General features: G+C 31.6%; 1 protein-coding gene and 1 long non-coding RNA gene across 8 annotated transcripts in view; one reads left to right on the top strand and one right to left on the bottom strand.

Moving 5' to 3' along the window:
* Nucleotides 1–18,045, top strand: part of LOC140844112 (uncharacterized) — a 30,463-nt gene extending 12,418 nt beyond the window's left edge. Inside the window, exon 3 of the long non-coding RNA XR_012122364.1 lies at nucleotides 17,372–18,045. This is a non-coding gene — a long non-coding RNA (uncharacterized lncRNA). The remainder of the gene's footprint in view (nucleotides 1–17,371) is intronic.
* CNOT2 (CCR4-NOT transcription complex subunit 2) overlaps nucleotides 1–18,604 on the bottom strand; it is a 120,351-nt gene that overhangs the window by 2,928 nt on the left and 98,819 nt on the right. For all 7 annotated transcript variants that reach the window (XM_037022611.2, XM_037022610.2, XM_037022615.2 and 4 more), the window contains 9 exons: nucleotides 18,052–18,131; nucleotides 15,301–15,426; nucleotides 13,428–13,552; nucleotides 12,298–12,418; nucleotides 12,048–12,204; nucleotides 9,594–9,655; nucleotides 9,455–9,504; nucleotides 7,509–7,609; nucleotides 5,667–5,811 (listed from right to left, as the gene is read on the bottom strand). In XM_037022611.2, coding sequence (XP_036878506.1) covers nucleotides 5,667–5,811; nucleotides 7,509–7,609; nucleotides 9,455–9,504; nucleotides 9,594–9,655; nucleotides 12,048–12,204; nucleotides 12,298–12,418; nucleotides 13,428–13,552; nucleotides 15,301–15,426; nucleotides 18,052–18,131 — 967 coding nt within the window. The remainder of the gene's footprint in view (nucleotides 1–5,666; nucleotides 5,812–7,508; nucleotides 7,610–9,454; nucleotides 9,505–9,593; nucleotides 9,656–12,047; nucleotides 12,205–12,297; nucleotides 12,419–13,427; nucleotides 13,553–15,300; nucleotides 15,427–18,051; nucleotides 18,132–18,604) is intronic.

Here is an 18,604-nt window from a genome sequence, read left to right as displayed (position 1 = left end):
TCACAAACCCAAAACCCTAAAAAAGATATAACTGACACCCAAAACTAGATATTGGTTTTGCGGTAGACATATATGAAAATGAATTATATCACTCATTTTAATTAAACTTCCAAAATACTTTAACTTCTTAAGAATGATGAAGCAATTTCTTCATGGTATTTCCCCAGATCAAGAAAAGATACAGAATATAACTTTGTGTATAAAAAAAAAACACCTTTGCAAATCCAAAAAGCAAGGTTTTAAAATTACTAAATCTACAACCTGCATTCAATTAGCACAAACTCTCAGTCAATCCCATTTAAAAAATTATGAACCTTAGTATGTATTATTAAGCATTAAAGAAAGCCAACAAATAACATTAAAACCATGGGTTAACAAATTTTACCTTATCTGGCTTGTTTCAAATTGATTCCACATGGATGTTTCCATTATTAAATTAAGTGAAAATTTCATTACTAAAGTAAAATGAAGTCCTAGGTCATAATGATTAACTTTGGAGAAAATCAAGTATTGAAAATTTAAGGATATTACATTAACAATTACAGAAATAACAGGTATAATTTATCAAAAGCTTAATATATACCAAAACTAGCGATAGAACTAATCTTATTCCAATCTTTACAATAACTCTGTAAAATAAATACTATTATCTTCATTTTGCACCTGAGGAAAATGGGGCTCATAGTACCTTGACCAAGTTATATAGATAAGTGGCAAATCTAGAACTAGGATCCAGGCTAGTGTGACATCAAAACCCATGACTTCAGAACACATTATTTTAAATATTTTTATCCAAGATCCAAAATAGAATTACTTGTTACAGCCCTATCCAGAAATAATGTTGAAAAAATTCAGTCAACTGAGAAATGTTTATAAAGAAGGCACCACTGTGACTTTTGAAAGGTTTACTTTATACGACTTCAGAGTTAACTATAGCACAAAGGTTATTTGCTCATCAATCATAACTTGCAAACTCAAGAATCATCATCAATCACCATACCCTCCACTGTACTGTGTAGGTACTATTCTCTCCCTTTACCTGTCTAGGCTTTAAACTGTATTGTTTATCTGAAGATGAACATACAAATTAGTGAAGAAATTATCTTTTTATTGTATCATTCTTTAGAAATTAAAATTGACATTTTAGTTCCAACATATGAATACAGGGTAAAAAGTGTATTTGTAACTGTGACAATTCATTTACCCCACTAAGTTATATAAAGTTTTGTTCAATTACCCTGTACTCATCATTGTACACTGGTGCATTTACATTGCATTATTAGAACTTCTACAGTAACATCATCAATGTACACATTTTTCCCCCTACATCTAAAAAAAGAGATCATTTTAAACCTAGGGAGCATAGTGTTTTAATATGATAATTAAAATCTTGAAGAACTTTATTATCAGAGACTCAGAAGTTAAACAGGTCAAATTTTGTCTTGCTTTCAATATACTGGGTATCTCTTTGTTCCCCAACTTTGATTGTTGATAACATCTCTTTTACATGTTTATGTTACATGTACACACACAATATGTATTAGAAGAAAAGTAAGTTTATTAAAGTATGTTGGCATGTGTCAACTGGTGATCATTAAGCTATTAGGGTTTGCTGCAAAAATCTGGGTTTTCAACAGATAGGAAGTTATGACAATGAGGAAGACGATTGTGAATTTCATGTCATTTTCAAGAAGTTATTTAAGTAAGGAAAAACTGCATGGCAAACATCTGGAAATGATTAGCTTTTTAAGACTGAGTATTGAATTCTCATGGTAAAGAAACATCATTAAAGTCGTTAGGCCATAGTATTGATACAACAGGAGGACACCTCTGTATAATCTGTTGGGGCAAGAAGTGTGTTGTTTAATACACCACTACCTGCCATGTAAAATAGTGAGTGCCAGGCCCCCAGCAGGTGTGTAACTAATGGCTGATGAATTAGTAAATGCAGCTTTTCTTCATTTGTTTTAGGAACAGAACATTTAATTTTTAAATATTCAAAGAATAGGTATTAGAAGATCTCTCTGTATATTTGCTTTAATGGAAAAAAGGAATTTCTAGATTACAGTTTAATGATTTAAAAGGCTAGAAAGAATTCTAGGTACTTTCTAAAACAACTTTTAATGTCTGAGTTTTTCTATTAATAAAATTAGGCTACATTTCTCAAAAGGTTACAGTGAAGGAGAATGAAATGTATGCACTGGATTCAGATGATCAAATAAAATTATTACAAAAGTGTTAATGACATCACTGATCTAATTACACAGAGAAACATACATTGCAGAAATGTTTTCTCAAATCCTCAAAAATCTAACCTTTCTCTTAAATAAGACCTTTTTACTTAAATTTTAGGAAGGAAACAGCAAATTAAGTACAGTTATTAGAAATAAGTTTTACAATTTTGGAAAAAAAAGCGCCTATTACTGATTAATGCATACCACTTAAGCTAATGAAAAAAAATCACATCAGGCTATGTAACAATAAAAAATCCTAAGCATTAAAAGTCCTACCTGTTATTAGACTTGCAAAGTTAATCAGGTTGAAAAGTCTCAAATAAAAATTTAAGTCTTTAGTTTGAGAAAGCAATTGATAGTGTAGCTTCCATCCCCTAAAAATTTTCTGTGGATTAAATTAAGAATTTTACTCAAGATTATATATCCTATCTGAATCACCACAATCTTAAATTAGTGGGGTATTGAATAATTCTACCTAATTACATCAGACAGAGCACATGACCCACTGACAAATCAAGATGATATTGATAGAAAATAAGGATACTCAGTGTCAAAATTTTTATGTACGTGATCACTGACATAGGAGATACTTTACATAAATAATGGGCTGGATCCTAAACTCAGAGTCACAGAACTTTTAGGGAATAAGAAATATTCCTTATTTAAATATAATCTAATCCTTGACATTACAGTATTATAATTCTTTAATTATCTGAAAATATTAAGGGATTTGCAAAAGAGAAAAAAAGAATCTCACAGGAGATACTGTGAATGTGAAGACCTGATTATGGTCTAGATCAGGTCAATACCTTTCAAAGATATCATGGTAACATGAAGTTATTACTTACACTACTAATTCACACTGTACACTTCTTACAATGAAGCTATTTAATGCATATTCTTTAGCTGTGAATAGTAAACCACACCTACTTTACAGATGGGGACTTTTAGGTTAACATGAGACATGGCATTTTACTGGGTTTTCTGTAGTTTGGTTAAAACTGTTAATATACAATGAAGGGAACAAAATTTCTTAATTCCTAATTTTTGGAAAAATATCAAAAACATACTTTTAAAAAAGAAAAAACAAAAAAACCCCAAAGCCATTGTGAAAAGTTTATTCTTTGAATACATTTTTTATAAGTTTTAAGTTCATGAATTTGTACTTTAACATAAACAAAAGTGAGCTTTGTATTAATATTTAATAGTAACCAATAACTCTGCTTGCTTTCATCACTATGAAAATTTCTCAAGTATGTCAGTGTACATGGCCAAGAAATTACATCAAGACAGATTTCTTAGAATAGTTTAATGATACTTCTCAAATTTCTTTTCCAGCTTCACAGCTAAAAAATTTAAAGGAAAATGTTAAATTAAAACAACAGATCAATGGGAGATCAGATAAAACTTTTTGTGGGAAAGTAAAGGAGTTCTATTACTGTTTAAGTTGGTTCTGAATGTTTAACTTTTTGGGGAGAACCTAGTTGGGGAAAATAATTTTTTCACATATGATGATTTCTTTACATGTATCAAACTAAAATTTAAAATTTATACACTTAGCTACTTGAAACATCTATTCCTTTTTGCATATACAAGTTTAGAATTACTTACTATGATACTAAGCAAAAAGCTTCAAACTGGAGAAAACTTTATTTACTAGCAGAATTTTCCCCCTCAACTGTTCTCTCCTGTATAATTGAGTGGTTCTCAAAGTATGGCTCCACAGAAGGATCAGCATCATTACTGGACATCACTTGTGAACGTGTTAGAAATGAAAATTCTCAGGTCCCATCCACAGATTTACTAAATGAGACAATGGAGTTAAAGCCCAGCAATTTGTGTTTTAACAAGGCTGCCAAGTAATCCCGATACAAGCTAAATTTTGAGAACAACTAATCTAACAATTTGTTACAATTTCTCCATCTTCAGAAGAACAGTAGTAAGCTGTAACAATGATAAAAATACCAACAAGCTACACAACTCTACCTGTATACCAAATACCCAATATAGGCCAAGCACTGTAATGTGTGTGTGTGTGTAACCTCATTTCATCTTCAAGACAATCTATAGATATTTCAATTTAAAAGATAAGGAAGCAGGCATGGAAAGGAAACTTGCACAGGGTCTATGCATACATAACAGAAATAAATTCAATACCATGATACAAAGACTATGACTTTCTACTATACTATATTTCTTAAAGAACAGGTAATATACACAATATCTCATATACTGTTTGTAATTAATTATTTCTATTTAACTGAAAAGTTAGGTCATGGATTTACCTTTAAAAATCAAGATATGCACATTAGAACTATTAAAATAACTCAAATACAGTGTTTGGTGATATATGGACTTGGTTTGAGAAGTTAACGACACATTGAGAAACACCATTAATAACAATATTTAGCATCTTGTATGTGACTTGTTACAATGTTTTTTGTTGGTCTCATATTTTCCTATTTTTCAAGTTTTATATCAAACCTTGTGATGTGAAAAACTTTTTGTGACAAATACCTGGTAAAGATTTTACATGGTCTTCTTAAAATGTTCTACCTTTTGGTTATTTTAGTAAAGCTGACTCAAAAGAAAAAAAAAAAACGAGCCCAAGAACTAAAAATTATCTAGTGAACTGTCAAGAAGTATTTTTCTTCTGTTGAAACTTAAGCCAAACTAACACTTCATTTTTAAAATCCCATGAATCAATGGAAAAGCATTCAGAGAAATCCTGAATTTATGAAATCACTTAATGTGGGTTATATTCTGAACTAGGTAGACTAATAAGCACATCAGCTACTAAAGCACTAATATGAAATATGCTATAACATGGATGAAAATTTTGTACATGGACAGTTAGAAAGGTGTTTTTGTGAGAAAAAGTTGAAAACCAAAACCAAACACCAACTTTTCCCCACTGCCCTCTTCCCCTCATTATTCATAAGTCTAGTCCACCAGAACAATCATGGTTAATGCTTGCCATTTTCTTCAACTCACTTGCAAATAAAAAACTCAAGCAACTTTCCTGCAGTAAGGGCAAGTGTTTTTAAAAAGACTGTAAGCTGCATCCATACTGGCTTTACAAAAACCTTGTACTTGCTTAAAGTAATAATGATATAAGAATACATGACTAGGATTGCAAGAGGGTATCTTTATTTTACAACCGAGTAGACACAAAAGTATTTCAAATGCTACCAACGCTTGTGAAAAATTGCAAAATTTCTTACCAAGCTCAATCCTTTTCCTAACTATGGGTGGAATAAATTGTTTCCAGATACTCCACTAGAGTTTAAATCAAGCCACGGTGGAAACAAAAGACTTAGTAAATATGTGGCACATTACTGGAATGGATATATTAGTACATATGAATAGATAAAAGAGGACAATTGTTTCTAAAATCTAGATTTATACATTTACACATTGAAAAAAATATACCTTAGCTACTTTCCTCCAGTTAAGACAGTCAAAGAAGTAGTATGTTCCCCTCTCATATGTATTGGTTTTCATTGTTGGCTCCATGCCTGGTGCCCTGGTAATCCATACTCGTTCTTCTTTGTGGTATCTCCAATCACGGTTAAAACTTCAATTTTTAAGAGAAAAAGACAATTAATTTTTTTCCTGTGGCTCACATCATTTTGTAAAACTTCTCAGAAAATAATTACACATAAAATACATTAATATGGATGCTTCTTTAGCCTGACTTTCACTGTTATTAAATATAACCCTATTGAAAATAGGAAAATAATTTAATTTGCCCCAAACGATACTCTTTAATACACTTCTTTATTTAACTGAAGCAACTTTTTATGCAAATAAAATGAGATCTTAAAAGCTCTATTAGCAGTGTGATAGAAACGTTAGGAAGACCAAAGATATATTGTGTTCCAGAACCCATTCCTTTTTTGTTCTTAACATTCAGTAAAAATTGAGTTACCTATTAAAACAAAGCTTCCAACTATTTGTATTATTTTGTAAGGAACTACATTTAAAAGTATTTGAACTATTTCAATTTGTATAATTTCATAATTATGTTGAAAACAATATTCATTTTGAAAATTCTTAATGTAGTACTTTAATTCTTTTATTACGATCTTATTGATCTAAATTCTCAAAAGCCAAAAGGATATTAGAATTTATGCGAGAAACAATGAGGATTTATATGCCATATAAACTGGGGTAGTAATACCTCAAGGAGGTTAAGTGTACCACAAAGAACATCTGGTAGAACAGATCTCCATGTAAAGAAATACCTTCCTGCCAATACAATGAAGTAATTTTTAGACATACATAAGCTATGAGACAGAACTGCCAGTGATGGATGGATAAATAACCGAATGAATTTATTTAACTTATGAATAAATTAAAAGAACAAGCAAAAATTGCTATCTTACAAAAAATGAGGGGAAAACATGGGAAAAAACAATTTCTCAATTGAGAAAAAAAACCAATTTATTAAAAACACTGTGAATTTTTATTAAAAACACTGTGAATTTTACATTTTTTAAGTATCTTTTCCAAGGTCATTTGTAGAAATGTTACTAAGAATACTTTTAAATATTTCATTCTGTAATAAGGTCTCCCAATCATAACATCATAAATCTTTAGTAACAATTCACTCTAGAGTAAATGTGATTAGTAGAATAGTATATTGGTAACAAACAGACAAAATATGTTACCAATTGGACATATAAGAAATAACACGAAGTTTTTATTCTTTGAGCATCAGGTAAAAACAAATGCTCAGAAGAAAAGTATCTAGTGGACTGACCTCTTATTGCTAATTTAAGTTAGCCAACAGGCTTTTGATAATGAATGTGGGATTTATCAACACTTGAAAACACAAAAGAAATATGCACAGTGCCTTGCCCATATTAATAATCAATATTTATGAAAGGAATTTCACTGTAATTAACTTACGTGGTTCCACAAGGAATAAGATGTACCACAGCTATGAACCGTATCTTATACTTCATATATTCATAAAAATTAAGATTCATGAAATCTAGAGTCAAGTCAATTTTGTCTTCCTACAAATTTAGGGTTAAGTTTGAAATTCTTTTTATTATACAGTGATTATGAAGTCATGGTAATATAAGGTTTCACTCTAAATTAACTTTTATTTTACTAAATGAAAAAGCAACTTAAATTTCTTGATGGAGAAATATTTCCACTTTAAAAACAGAAGACAAAACTACAGCCATCATCATTTAAAAATAGCTTTTAGACTAAACAAGATCTAGCAGAATACAAAAGTATTTAAAAATACTTTGAACATACAGCTCTACTGCAGCTAAAAGTTGTAATACGTCTCCTCCATTCATGTAATAGAGATAGAAGAGAAGGTCTTCTCCATATCGACCAAGTTTTATTGCAGCCAGCTGGAAAAGATAAGTAAATTATTCTAAAATGTAAAGTAAGCTTGAAAAACCTAACATATAATTGCTACCACTATAGTGAAAGTAGAAAAATAAACAAAAACTCTTTGTAGCAGATAACTATTATTACACGATTACACAGGTAGTTACAATTCTAAAGGGGAGTTTCATCACTTAAATGACTAAAGTCATTTAACAATTATTTCTGGTACATCTGTTTTTCTGTACTAGGATAAGAAGCTAAATAAAAACTTTTAAAGCAAGACTCAATGATAATTGTCTTACTCAAAGAGATTTACTAATCCCCACTGTGTCAATAATTGTAGAACACTAGGCTCAGAGATGCAGGACTTATATTCAAGTCCTAGTTCCATTACTTACTAATTATGACTATGTCCAAGTTATTTAATGTCTCTGAACTTCAATTATAAAATGTTGACACTGACATCTACAAGGGTTACTAAGAATGTAAATGAAATTAAATAAGTGACTGTATGTGAATGTACCTTGTAGAGTGCCTAAAATGCACAGAAGATTTATAAGCAATACTAACTGAATCTACTACTCACATCCAAAAATCAGTTGGTTATGTATTTTTAACAAATCACAGGTGATAAGTACAACATCATAAAAGGACAGCTCTTTGTCTAAATGGATGACTAAAATATTACTATTTTACAAGTCCCTCCAACAAAGCAGACCAAACTTAGAAAACATAAATAGGTTTAATAGTCTCAAATTCTCACATTAAGATAAACTTTTATTAAAAGATCAACAAAATGGAAACACTTTAATCCTGTATGTAAATATTTAACTATTAAACATTCTCTGAATGTAGTTTTACTCTCCATCCTACTATCCCCATTCAGGCAGCAGTCCTGAATTTGACTGCTCAATTCTCTTAAATTAGTATTTCTTAAATTGGCCTAAGAAGAGAAGAGGTATGGAACCTTGAGGTAACTGGAGCCATAAAGCCCTACAGTGGAGGAGGCAGCAAATCATACAGTCTACAAATGGAAAAAACTAGCTGTCTCATACTTCTTGTCTTTCATCTATTCAAGTATTAAAAGATGTACTGAGAAATACATCTCTTCACTTGCCTGACTAAAACATCAGCATCCATTTGATAGCTGCACAGTACCAATACAGAACACTGTTCTGTATTTACATTATACACATTTATACAAATCTGTATAACATAAATATATAAATTTTTAATAAATTACATCCTTTCATAGGCCAAAATCTTGATACTATTTCTAAGAGAAATGAACTCTTAAGTCTTTTCCCCTAAAGCAAGTGTTCACCATTCTTTTTTTTTTTTTTACCAGTGTCTTTCTTAGATTAAAAAAAGATTCCAACTGCAATCTGTCATTAGTTAACCTGATAACTAGAACTTAGGCATTTAAAAAATAGAAACAAAAAAAGCTAAAGGCCATAAATAATTTTTAAATATATGTGATTCCATAAAAAACACTATCTGTAATATTTATTAAGAAAAATCTTTCTTACTCATAAAAGCATAAAATGAGAGTAGCTAGAAAATTTCCCAAGTTAATTCCCATCAACTGTGGTTACTATAGCATCCTGTTATTCATAACTATAAAAAATTACCAGTCCTACCATCATTTTGTCTTTAAATATTTCAAAATATAACCCAGGACACCTCATCAAAGTGTTAACATTATAAACAAAAAATAGAAATAAAGTTGTCACATATAACTGAATGGACATACGAAACCATACCCCAGAGACTACTGCTAATTACATTATGCTGTCTAAACTGAAAAACAGCACCTAAAAAATAAATTCATACTGACTGCATATAGAATAATAAAATACACTCACCTTATCCCTAATGTGAATGTTTGTTAAGTACTCGGATGGAACATGGAAATCTGGGTAATAAAATGAAAAAAGCCTTATTAAAGGATTCTTAGTGACAGATATAATTTTAATACTTCTAAACACAAATAGATTTTCCTACCTATGTCTTGAGGTCGACAAGGTGAAGATGCCCAGGGTGATGCAAATTTGGGGTAAAGATTTCTGAATAAGGAGAAAAAAAAAACCACTCTGAAGTCCCAAGGAGAAAAAGATTTCTAAATATATTTCAGGAAATCAGTAAGAATAATGACTTTAAATATAAAATAAGCATCTTTATTTCTAATTCCTTTCTTAGGTTTGTATGACTTACCCAACAGGAACCTAAAACAAGGCTAAATATATAAATACTACTTCAACCGAGAATGTTTAAATTCATTCATACTATGCCCTAAGTAAAATTACTTTCCATTTATATGGCCAGAAAAAAAACAGTAATTAGTAAAAGCAAAAATTCAAATTCACTATATATTTACTGAGTGCCTATTAGATGGCTGGCACTGTTCTAGGTGCTTAGCATACACAGAGATCAACACAACATGAAACTTACTTTCTGGTTGAAGATGGTGGATTGGAGGAAAGCAGTCAAAAACAATTTGCATTAACAAATAAATATTCCATGTTAATGGAGGGGTAAGAAGGGCAGATTAGTCACATAATAAATAGGGCAGTCAGGTTAGGTATCATTTAGAAGGCCATTTGAAAGATATGAGAGAACTGTATTAATTATCTGAGAGAAGACTATGCTAGTCAGAGGGAACTGCTGAGCAACTAAGGCAGGGGTATGACTGACATATCTGAGGTACAGCAAGCAGGCCACTCAAGCTGGAAGAGTGAACAAATGGAAAAAAGCTGTAGAAGCAGGGATAAGGTGAGACACAGATCATGCCTATAGAAATTTATAGGCCTATAAAGATTGGGGGTTTTTAATCAGACTGAAATTATAAGACCTTACTGGATATGGAGCAGAGAATTAACTTTTTCAAAAAGGATTATCTTGGCTGATATTTGAAGACATTATTGTGCAGGAGATAGGGAGAATCAGGGACAACTGTTGACTGGCTAATGGGGTAATCCAGACAAGAGAGAATGGTGACCCTAAAGAGGGCAACAGGAGTTAACAGTGAGAAGCAATGCAGCAATGATTCCACTATGTCAAACGTTGCTGACAGGTCAAGGATGGCAAATTCCTAGAAGTGACCACTCAATATAGTAATATAGAGGTCATTTGATGATTTTGATGAGAGCAATTTTAGTGGCGTGCTGTGGGCAAAATCCTAACTGAAATGAGAGAATGGGAGAAGGCAAACAAGAGATATAGAGATAGCTCTTTTGAAGAGTTCTGCTTCAAAGGAGAATAAAGAAATGGGGGGGGGAGCAGTAACTCAGAAAAGTTGGGTCAAGAGAAGGTATTTGCTAACCTGGAGGAATTAAGAGCATATCTGTATGCTGATGGAAATAATCCAACAAAGTGCAAAAAATTGTTAGAGCTGTGTCCTTTAGCTTTCAAGAAAGGTTTTAAGTAGAAAGCATAGATAACTATAGTAACAGGATGCAAGACAAGACTAAGATGGGTGCAGACAGTAGTAGGTAGTTAGATTTGGTGGCAGGTCTATGCTGACATTCTCTTCTTATTGCTTCCGTCTTTCTTAGTAAAGTAGAAATAGAAAGCAAGGTCATCACCTGAGAGTAAGGACAGGAGAAAAGGTATTAGGGATTTGAAGAGGCAAGTGTAAAATAGCTGCACAGAAGAACAAAAGAATGAATGGACTAGGCATGCCAGCTGTGACTATGGTTGGCAGAATTAAGGGCCCACTTTTGAGGTTCCTGACTATGAATGTGAAGTGAGAAGGGAAGTTGTGTGTTTTTCTCTAGCCAGGCTCAGTAGCATAAGTCAGGAATGGAATAGGCAGAGATATAACTAAAGTTGTAGTTTTGTCAGAATGACAAAGTGAGAGGGAGCAAAATAGTCAAGAGTATATCTAAATGAGCAACTATGACTGGTTACAGAATTTACCTGGATGAGAAGTGAGTTCATTGTAAGGGAAGACAGGGAGGTGGAAGAACAGTGAAAAGTTGGAAGAATCAGTGGATTTAAGTTCGCAATGGAGTAAAATGATTACAGGAGCCCAGTAGGAGAGGTAGAAAGGTGGAAAACAGGAAGTGCGATGGGAGCACAGACTTAAAATTACAGAGAAACTGAGTTACTCATAATGGCATGATCAGAGGAATGACTAAAGAAGTGAGTAACCGAGGTATGGTGGAGGGTAAGATTTTTGGAGAAGAGAAATTCAAGGAGCTAAAATTTCAGGATTTTGGAAGGATTATATATGTGTACATTGAAACTGCCCAATTGTAACAGCAATAATACTGTAAAATGACAATGATTCAGGAGCCAATAAGAGAGGGAATGACCCAGGTAGTCAGTATATAACAACGACGATGAGTGGCAGCAGGTGATACAATTTAATGACATGAAATTAAAAACTGGAAGCCTGCAGGGGGCAGGTATTATATACAAATGTGGAAAAAACAAAACAAAACAAAACAAACTTACTCTGGTGAATTCAGATTGAGGCCTAATGTTGTTAAGTCACTTCCTAATGCAAGATGTACCATTCCTGGGTCTGTCTCTGCTGCCCTGATAAATGTTAACAGGCCAATCATCCCAAATTGGTCCGTCACCATCCCTTGAGGAATGTTAGTAACCCGACCTAGATAAGAACATAGTAATTTTAATCTTTGAGGGAAAAATAAAAGAAAATGAATTTTGTAATATCTTTAACATATATTATATAGAGTCCCACCATCAGGTAACACCTGGATCCCTTTTTTCTGCTGGTTATTATTTTGTGTTGTTGAACTTTTATCTCCAGGGAATTTGGGCCCATCTGTACTTGAAGTTGCCTTGCTAGATGTATTCAAATTCTAACACGAAAAAATTAAATGTGACATAATTTAGTTAAGTGTATAAATTTCACATTCACATTAGTACCTTTCTTTTCATTGTTATGTTTAAATTGTTAGTAAATTATTACCTGTTTTTCAAGTTTTACATGAAATTTGTTTCCACAACTGTCTCACAATACACACATAAATCCTATATTATACAGATATGAGTATTTAAAGAATGAGAAATATTTGGAAAATATTCTTATTTATCTCAGATCTTCAATCAAAGAAAAAGTTTATCTATCTATCTATCTATCTATCTATCTATCTATCTATCTATCTATCTATCTATCTATCTATGTATTTGTGTATCTCAGGGCTTTATGCTTTGGGATACAACTGAAATTATACTTCTTAATAATTTCATTTAGTAGAGAAACTAAATATAAGTATACTACCAAAAAAATCACGATAAAAACCTCCAAGTTAGAATATTTGAACTTTTAAAATTTGTATTTTAGTTCTTACCCAATAATCTTCTTTATCAATTATTTAACAATAAATATACAAACTCCCATCACACACACAAAAAAAGCTATTTTCAGTGAAATGTGGAAGAAATAAACACATTTGTTAAGTCAGAAAGAGGAAGCTGAGTTGGCTGAATCAACACAGGAATAAAAATGTGTATAAAGATTCTTCAAGGAGAAAACTTACTCAAGAAAAACACAGCTCCTTAGAAGGCTATAATATCAAACTTCATGGGATCCAGCTGACAGGGACTACAATAAAAGTCTAAATTAACTCTGAGAAGTTCAACAGAAATTTGCAAACCTATATGAAATAGGAAAAAAATAGGCTATCTTCTAAGTTATAAAGGTTTTCCACATTCTTCAGAAGTTAGATTTTTACAGATATTCAAGATAAACAATTTTGTAACAGTATTTAGTAAATCCTTAATATAGTCTACAAAATTGTTAATATAAGAGAAATCTGAAGGGAAAAAAAATTCTATCACTCACATATATAATTCTCAGTTACTTACAGATTTACTGTCATCATTACTTGATGTAGGATCTTTATAGCTGGAACCAGGTAATGCTGGAAAATCTTCGTTGTGTATTGAGAAGTCTTGAGATTGCTCACTTGCTGGTTTTGTAACCATTCCAACTATGTAATTAAAATAATCCAGAGAATTGTGATTGGTACTTAAGATACTTCGCTACAAATTATAAAAAATTAACTTTCCTCATGATAACATGCCAAAAGGTCTTTCTTATTATGCTATGAAAGCATACTTCAAAAGATTAATATTCAGGATAACAATAAAGAACTAAATTTTGATATACTGATTAATAACTCAATATACAAAATAGTACAAGGGAAATAAGTGGTAATCCTATTATTCTAATCTAATATCATATATAGATGCTTAACATAATTTGATATTGGTAATAATTATTAAAATTTTTCATTTATAAGCTTGATAATATTTGACTAGCGATTATAAACATCAGTTGTCAAATACAAATGAATAAAATAAATTTTAAAAGAACATGTCAGTATTCTACTTGAAAGTGACTTACAGAGTGAGCAAATTGCAATCAATTATAAAAAACTCCGTATTATTTCAGATTTTCTTGGACTCCATGTAATAGATGTAAAACATGCAAGAACTGGGAAGTAATCCTCCCACTATACTTGGCATTAGTCAGGCCCTTATTGGTGAACAATATCCAGTTTGGGGCTCCACAATTCAAGAACGATATGGAGAAACTAGAGATGGTCCAAGGAGAGCAACGGGAATGATTAAAGGGATGAAAAAATGGACCTATGAGGAAAGGTTAAAAACATTAGAGTCTGAACTGAGAATCAAGTAGCTAGGTACTCAACTTCCAGGGCAGATCATTTTTTATTATTTTTGGAAGACTGATTTGGAAGCTTTAGAATATGAATAATAAAATTTCCTCTTATTCACATATTGCTACTTCTATTCACATTCGGAAAAGTATAGAAAATCCTTCTTGGTTGGAAATGGGATAACAGTTATCTTCCCTGTTTCTGCTACTGGTCTCTCTTAGATTCTCCTAAAAGGAACAACTACCTGCAAAGGATAAAAAGAATGTGGCTACACTGCTGTTACATAATTCTATATCTAAATCACTACTACATCCCCTTCTTCTTTTAGCCTCTATTAGCCAATCTTTTATATAGACAGTGAAAAAGGTTATTAATGGTGACCAGGAGTCTACATGAACTATGCATGATCCATGAGCAGTGGTTCTCAACAGGAGGCACTTTTTCTCCCATGGGACATTTGTCAATGTCTGGAGACATCTGTGATTGTCACAATGGGTTGGGGGGAAGGTGGTAAGAGGCACTACTGGCATTGAGTAGTTAGAGGCCAGAAATATTGCTAAATATTCTATAGTCAACGTCACGACAGAACTCCATTTACAAGGAATTATCTGATCCAAATGGAGATTGAGAATTTGGCTTAGAAAAAAATCTTCAATGTATGGTTAATCATTACTAATCACTAAGAATGTATGAACGTTTCTTTTAAAAAATGTTTGATAAATTAAGAATAGAAAAGGCAGACCACAAACCATCAATCATTAAGGTGTATTAAGGCAGAAAGGCTAAAAGAACATAACTTCTGAATACCAGTGAGGACTTCCTTTTGGGGTTTCTGTACAAACTAAGTTTTCCCATTTAACTTTGCTATCATGGCATTCTGGGAGGAAAAAGCACTTTGTAGTATGTAAGCAACTCTGACAAAATTACACTACTGATTAGAAAGTTATATATACATGTGTCTACACATGTATGTGTGTACACACAAGATGCACATGCATATCTAAGTGTGAGTATGCAATGGAAAGTTTCTATCAGCTATCATTAAAAAGCTTAATTACCATAAGGAGCTCTTCCAGCCAAGGGGTTTATTAATGGAGTTGGGTTACCACTTCCTTCCCTTCTGTTTCGATCTGCTAATGCTGGAAAATCTGAAAGGTCCAATCCTGTCACATTTTCACTTCCATCTAAATAGAAAGAACACAAGTTAATGATTCTACAAAGATTTTAAAGAGATTATTAAAGATCAACCATAAAATAATTTGAAATGTTAATGCACATTGTACTAGGTGTATGTAGGTACATAATAAATACTGTGGATTGATTTCATGTGAAAGAATTTCATAAACAATTCATCAAAGCAATAGATAGCTAGCATAATACAAGTCCCAAAACCTACAGACTTAAGACAGACAACAGGAATAAGGTGGTACACTATTCCCCTGTGAAAGATGGTACTCCAAAGTTTTGGCTTGTTAGCTAACGAAAGAAAGATTGTTGTGATGTAACTGCTCTTTTCATTACATCTAAAAGCATAGGTTGTATCTGGAATGTTTGGAGCTTCAATTATACACAGGTGGACTCATAACAGTGCCTCCTGCAACTGGCCAGGCAGTGGAAGCAGAAGCCCTAAAGAGTTTCTTCCCATGACCTGTTGGTCCCATACACAAATGTGTAAGAGCGTGTGTGTTTTGCAGTTGGGGGTATAAGTAGGTTTCTGATGTCTGGTGATTGCTTGAGAAGTATGGGAACATGATGCAAAGCCCTGAAGTCTGTATTACCTATTACACAGTAGGCGCTCAATAAATATATAGTGAATGGATAAAATTTATTTTTCATTTAAAATTTTAAAAATTAAAAAATCAGCTCACTTACTCTTAAAAATTAAAATTTAACCCAGTATTTCTACTTTGCCTATTTTAATCATCCCCTTGATTTCTTCTCAACTTTTATTCTATTACTCTTACAATCTTGTATTCTCAATTTTTGAAGAATTTAATTTTCTACCTTAGTTTTAGCCTGTACTATATCTTTATTTTCTTTATCTTTGTTTCATCTAGTGTTTTATAACCATTTTCAATTTACTTTGCCCTTTTTTCCAGTTCATTTTTACTTTTCTCCAACCTTCATAATTAGAAGAATCTCAGAAAGAAAACCTATTATCTCATGATTACATTGTTGTTGTTGAAAAACAATGTATTAACATTCCATTCAGTGACAATTTATAATTATGAAGGGTAAAACGTAAAATCAATCATATCCATTGTTTTTAAAGAAACTGCAGTTTATGAATTTTGAATTTTAAAAAGATACTACTATATAAACAAAACAATACAAATGAATTTATACACTGTTTTGGTTTATAAAGTAATCCTTTGAATTATTTGGTTACAAAGTAACTATAAACTTTGAATATATACTAACTTTTAATATACATCATCAGGTCCCCTAAGACAGAATTAAAACTGTCATGTTGAGAATAATTTTAACCTAAAAAATAGTTAAAACCCCAAAATTTAGGAAACAACTTGGGAACAATTTTCCTAGTGTAAAATATACTTACTTAAAACTGAATTTCAAAAATAATTCAAAAATTTCTGCAAGTGTGTAAAATCATAATTCAGAATATAAGATGGCATTTATATTGGTTTATAAAGTAGTCTGTTGAATTATTTGATTACAAAGTAACTATAAACTTTGAATATATACTAACAGACACAGTTATTTCATGGCCCATTTAGAAAAAAACCTAACTTGCCAATTCAACTATGATATATAGCCTGATTTCAGATATTATATGAAAAACAGTATACACTTAGAAACAATGGAATATGGTACTTCATATTATTTTAACATCTTGAGCACAAAACTGTAAACTCCAAATGTTTAAATTCAGAATTTTGATGTCTCATTTGATCAATCTATGCTACTAAAAATACAATGATGTTTAAAAATTAAAAGCCTATAGCCACAAATGACATTTCATTACTAAATCTTTGTCCTTCCACATATGCTCCATTTCACAGATCATTCTTTCACCTTCCACTGCCTTTACATATACTTCTCTCTCAATAATCATATTCATTTTTGCTCCTATGACCATGACAATATCCTTTCTTTTCTTTTTCTCAGGAAAGGGTCTGCAGGCAAGGATGGAAGAAGTTGAAACCTGAAGCAGAACAGCAAGAAAGCCTCCTGTTCTCTTCTGTCTGAAGCAGTTCATAATAAATAAATCAATAGACTTCAGGAATTCTTTACTGTCAACATCAGAATTGGCTTTCCAGGGAAATTTTGAATTTTATACATAAAGCTGTATAAAGAATTTGTGAAGGTTAAATATCAAAATTAGTATTATTAAAACTATTAAGAAAAAATTGTTAAGTGCTCCATATAATTGTAAAGGTTTCTTTAATCTGAGTCTCTATAGCCAGAATGCCATACCACCCAAACTAGCTTAAACTGTAGTGACAAGACTGAGGATAGGAAAGCTCTTGAAGCAAAAAAGATTCTGAGGCATAAATATAGACTAAATTAATGTTTAGGCTCTCTCTAGACGTTAAAGAAATAATCCTGATGCTATAACACTATGCTATTAACTATGCCAAGTGAAAAAAATATATTTAAATCTCTCTCTACTGTTCACTGAATGGAATTAAACCCTATTCCTGTCAAATTCTCACTAAATTCAATTCTAAGATTTAAACACAAAAAAAAATCCTGTAATAGTTTAAGACCAGGATGTTGAATTGCTTTATATTTCAAAGATCTACCATATTTTTGAATAGGAGATACTAGCTCCAGAATAAGCTTACCTGTTCCATTAAAAATGTTACTTGATAAGGAGTTATTCATTCCAAATGCCTGATTCCTGTTCATTCCAAATCCAGACATACTGGGTACATAGAAAATAATTTTAGATATGCAGTAAGAACACTAACTTTCAGATGAAGAAAAACAGAAGTGTATACTTTGATCTCCTCAAATAAAACATGTTTAAGAACAAATACTAATTTATTTTTCTGAGTTTAATCTTTGTTCTTATTTAAAAACTTCTCTAACATCCTTCCATGAACAACTGAGAACCGAAATGTCTTAAACAAAATGTCTTAAAAGATATATTAAAAAACAAAAGTCAAAGAATTTATATATAAGCCTTGAGGAAACCAGAGATTACAGGTACCATTTTGTGTACTTGGAGAGCCAATTTATTGGATATACTGGAAGGAAGTAACTAACCTCAAAAACATCCAGTTTAGTATAAGACTATTGTTCCTGATTAGTTGTTTTTCTTCCACTACTGGTGAAGTGTGCTAATATTACTTTCCAAAGAAGATCTTTCATACCGTCTTTCCCAACTATAATATA

Source organism: Manis javanica, chromosome 10, assembly GCF_040802235.1.
Source record: "Manis javanica isolate MJ-LG chromosome 10, MJ_LKY, whole genome shotgun sequence".
NCBI classification, from domain to species: Eukaryota; Metazoa; Chordata; class Mammalia; order Pholidota; family Manidae; genus Manis; species Manis javanica.
The sequence above is the reverse complement of the archived record's forward strand: the minus strand, read 5'-3'. Positions and strand labels throughout refer to the sequence as shown.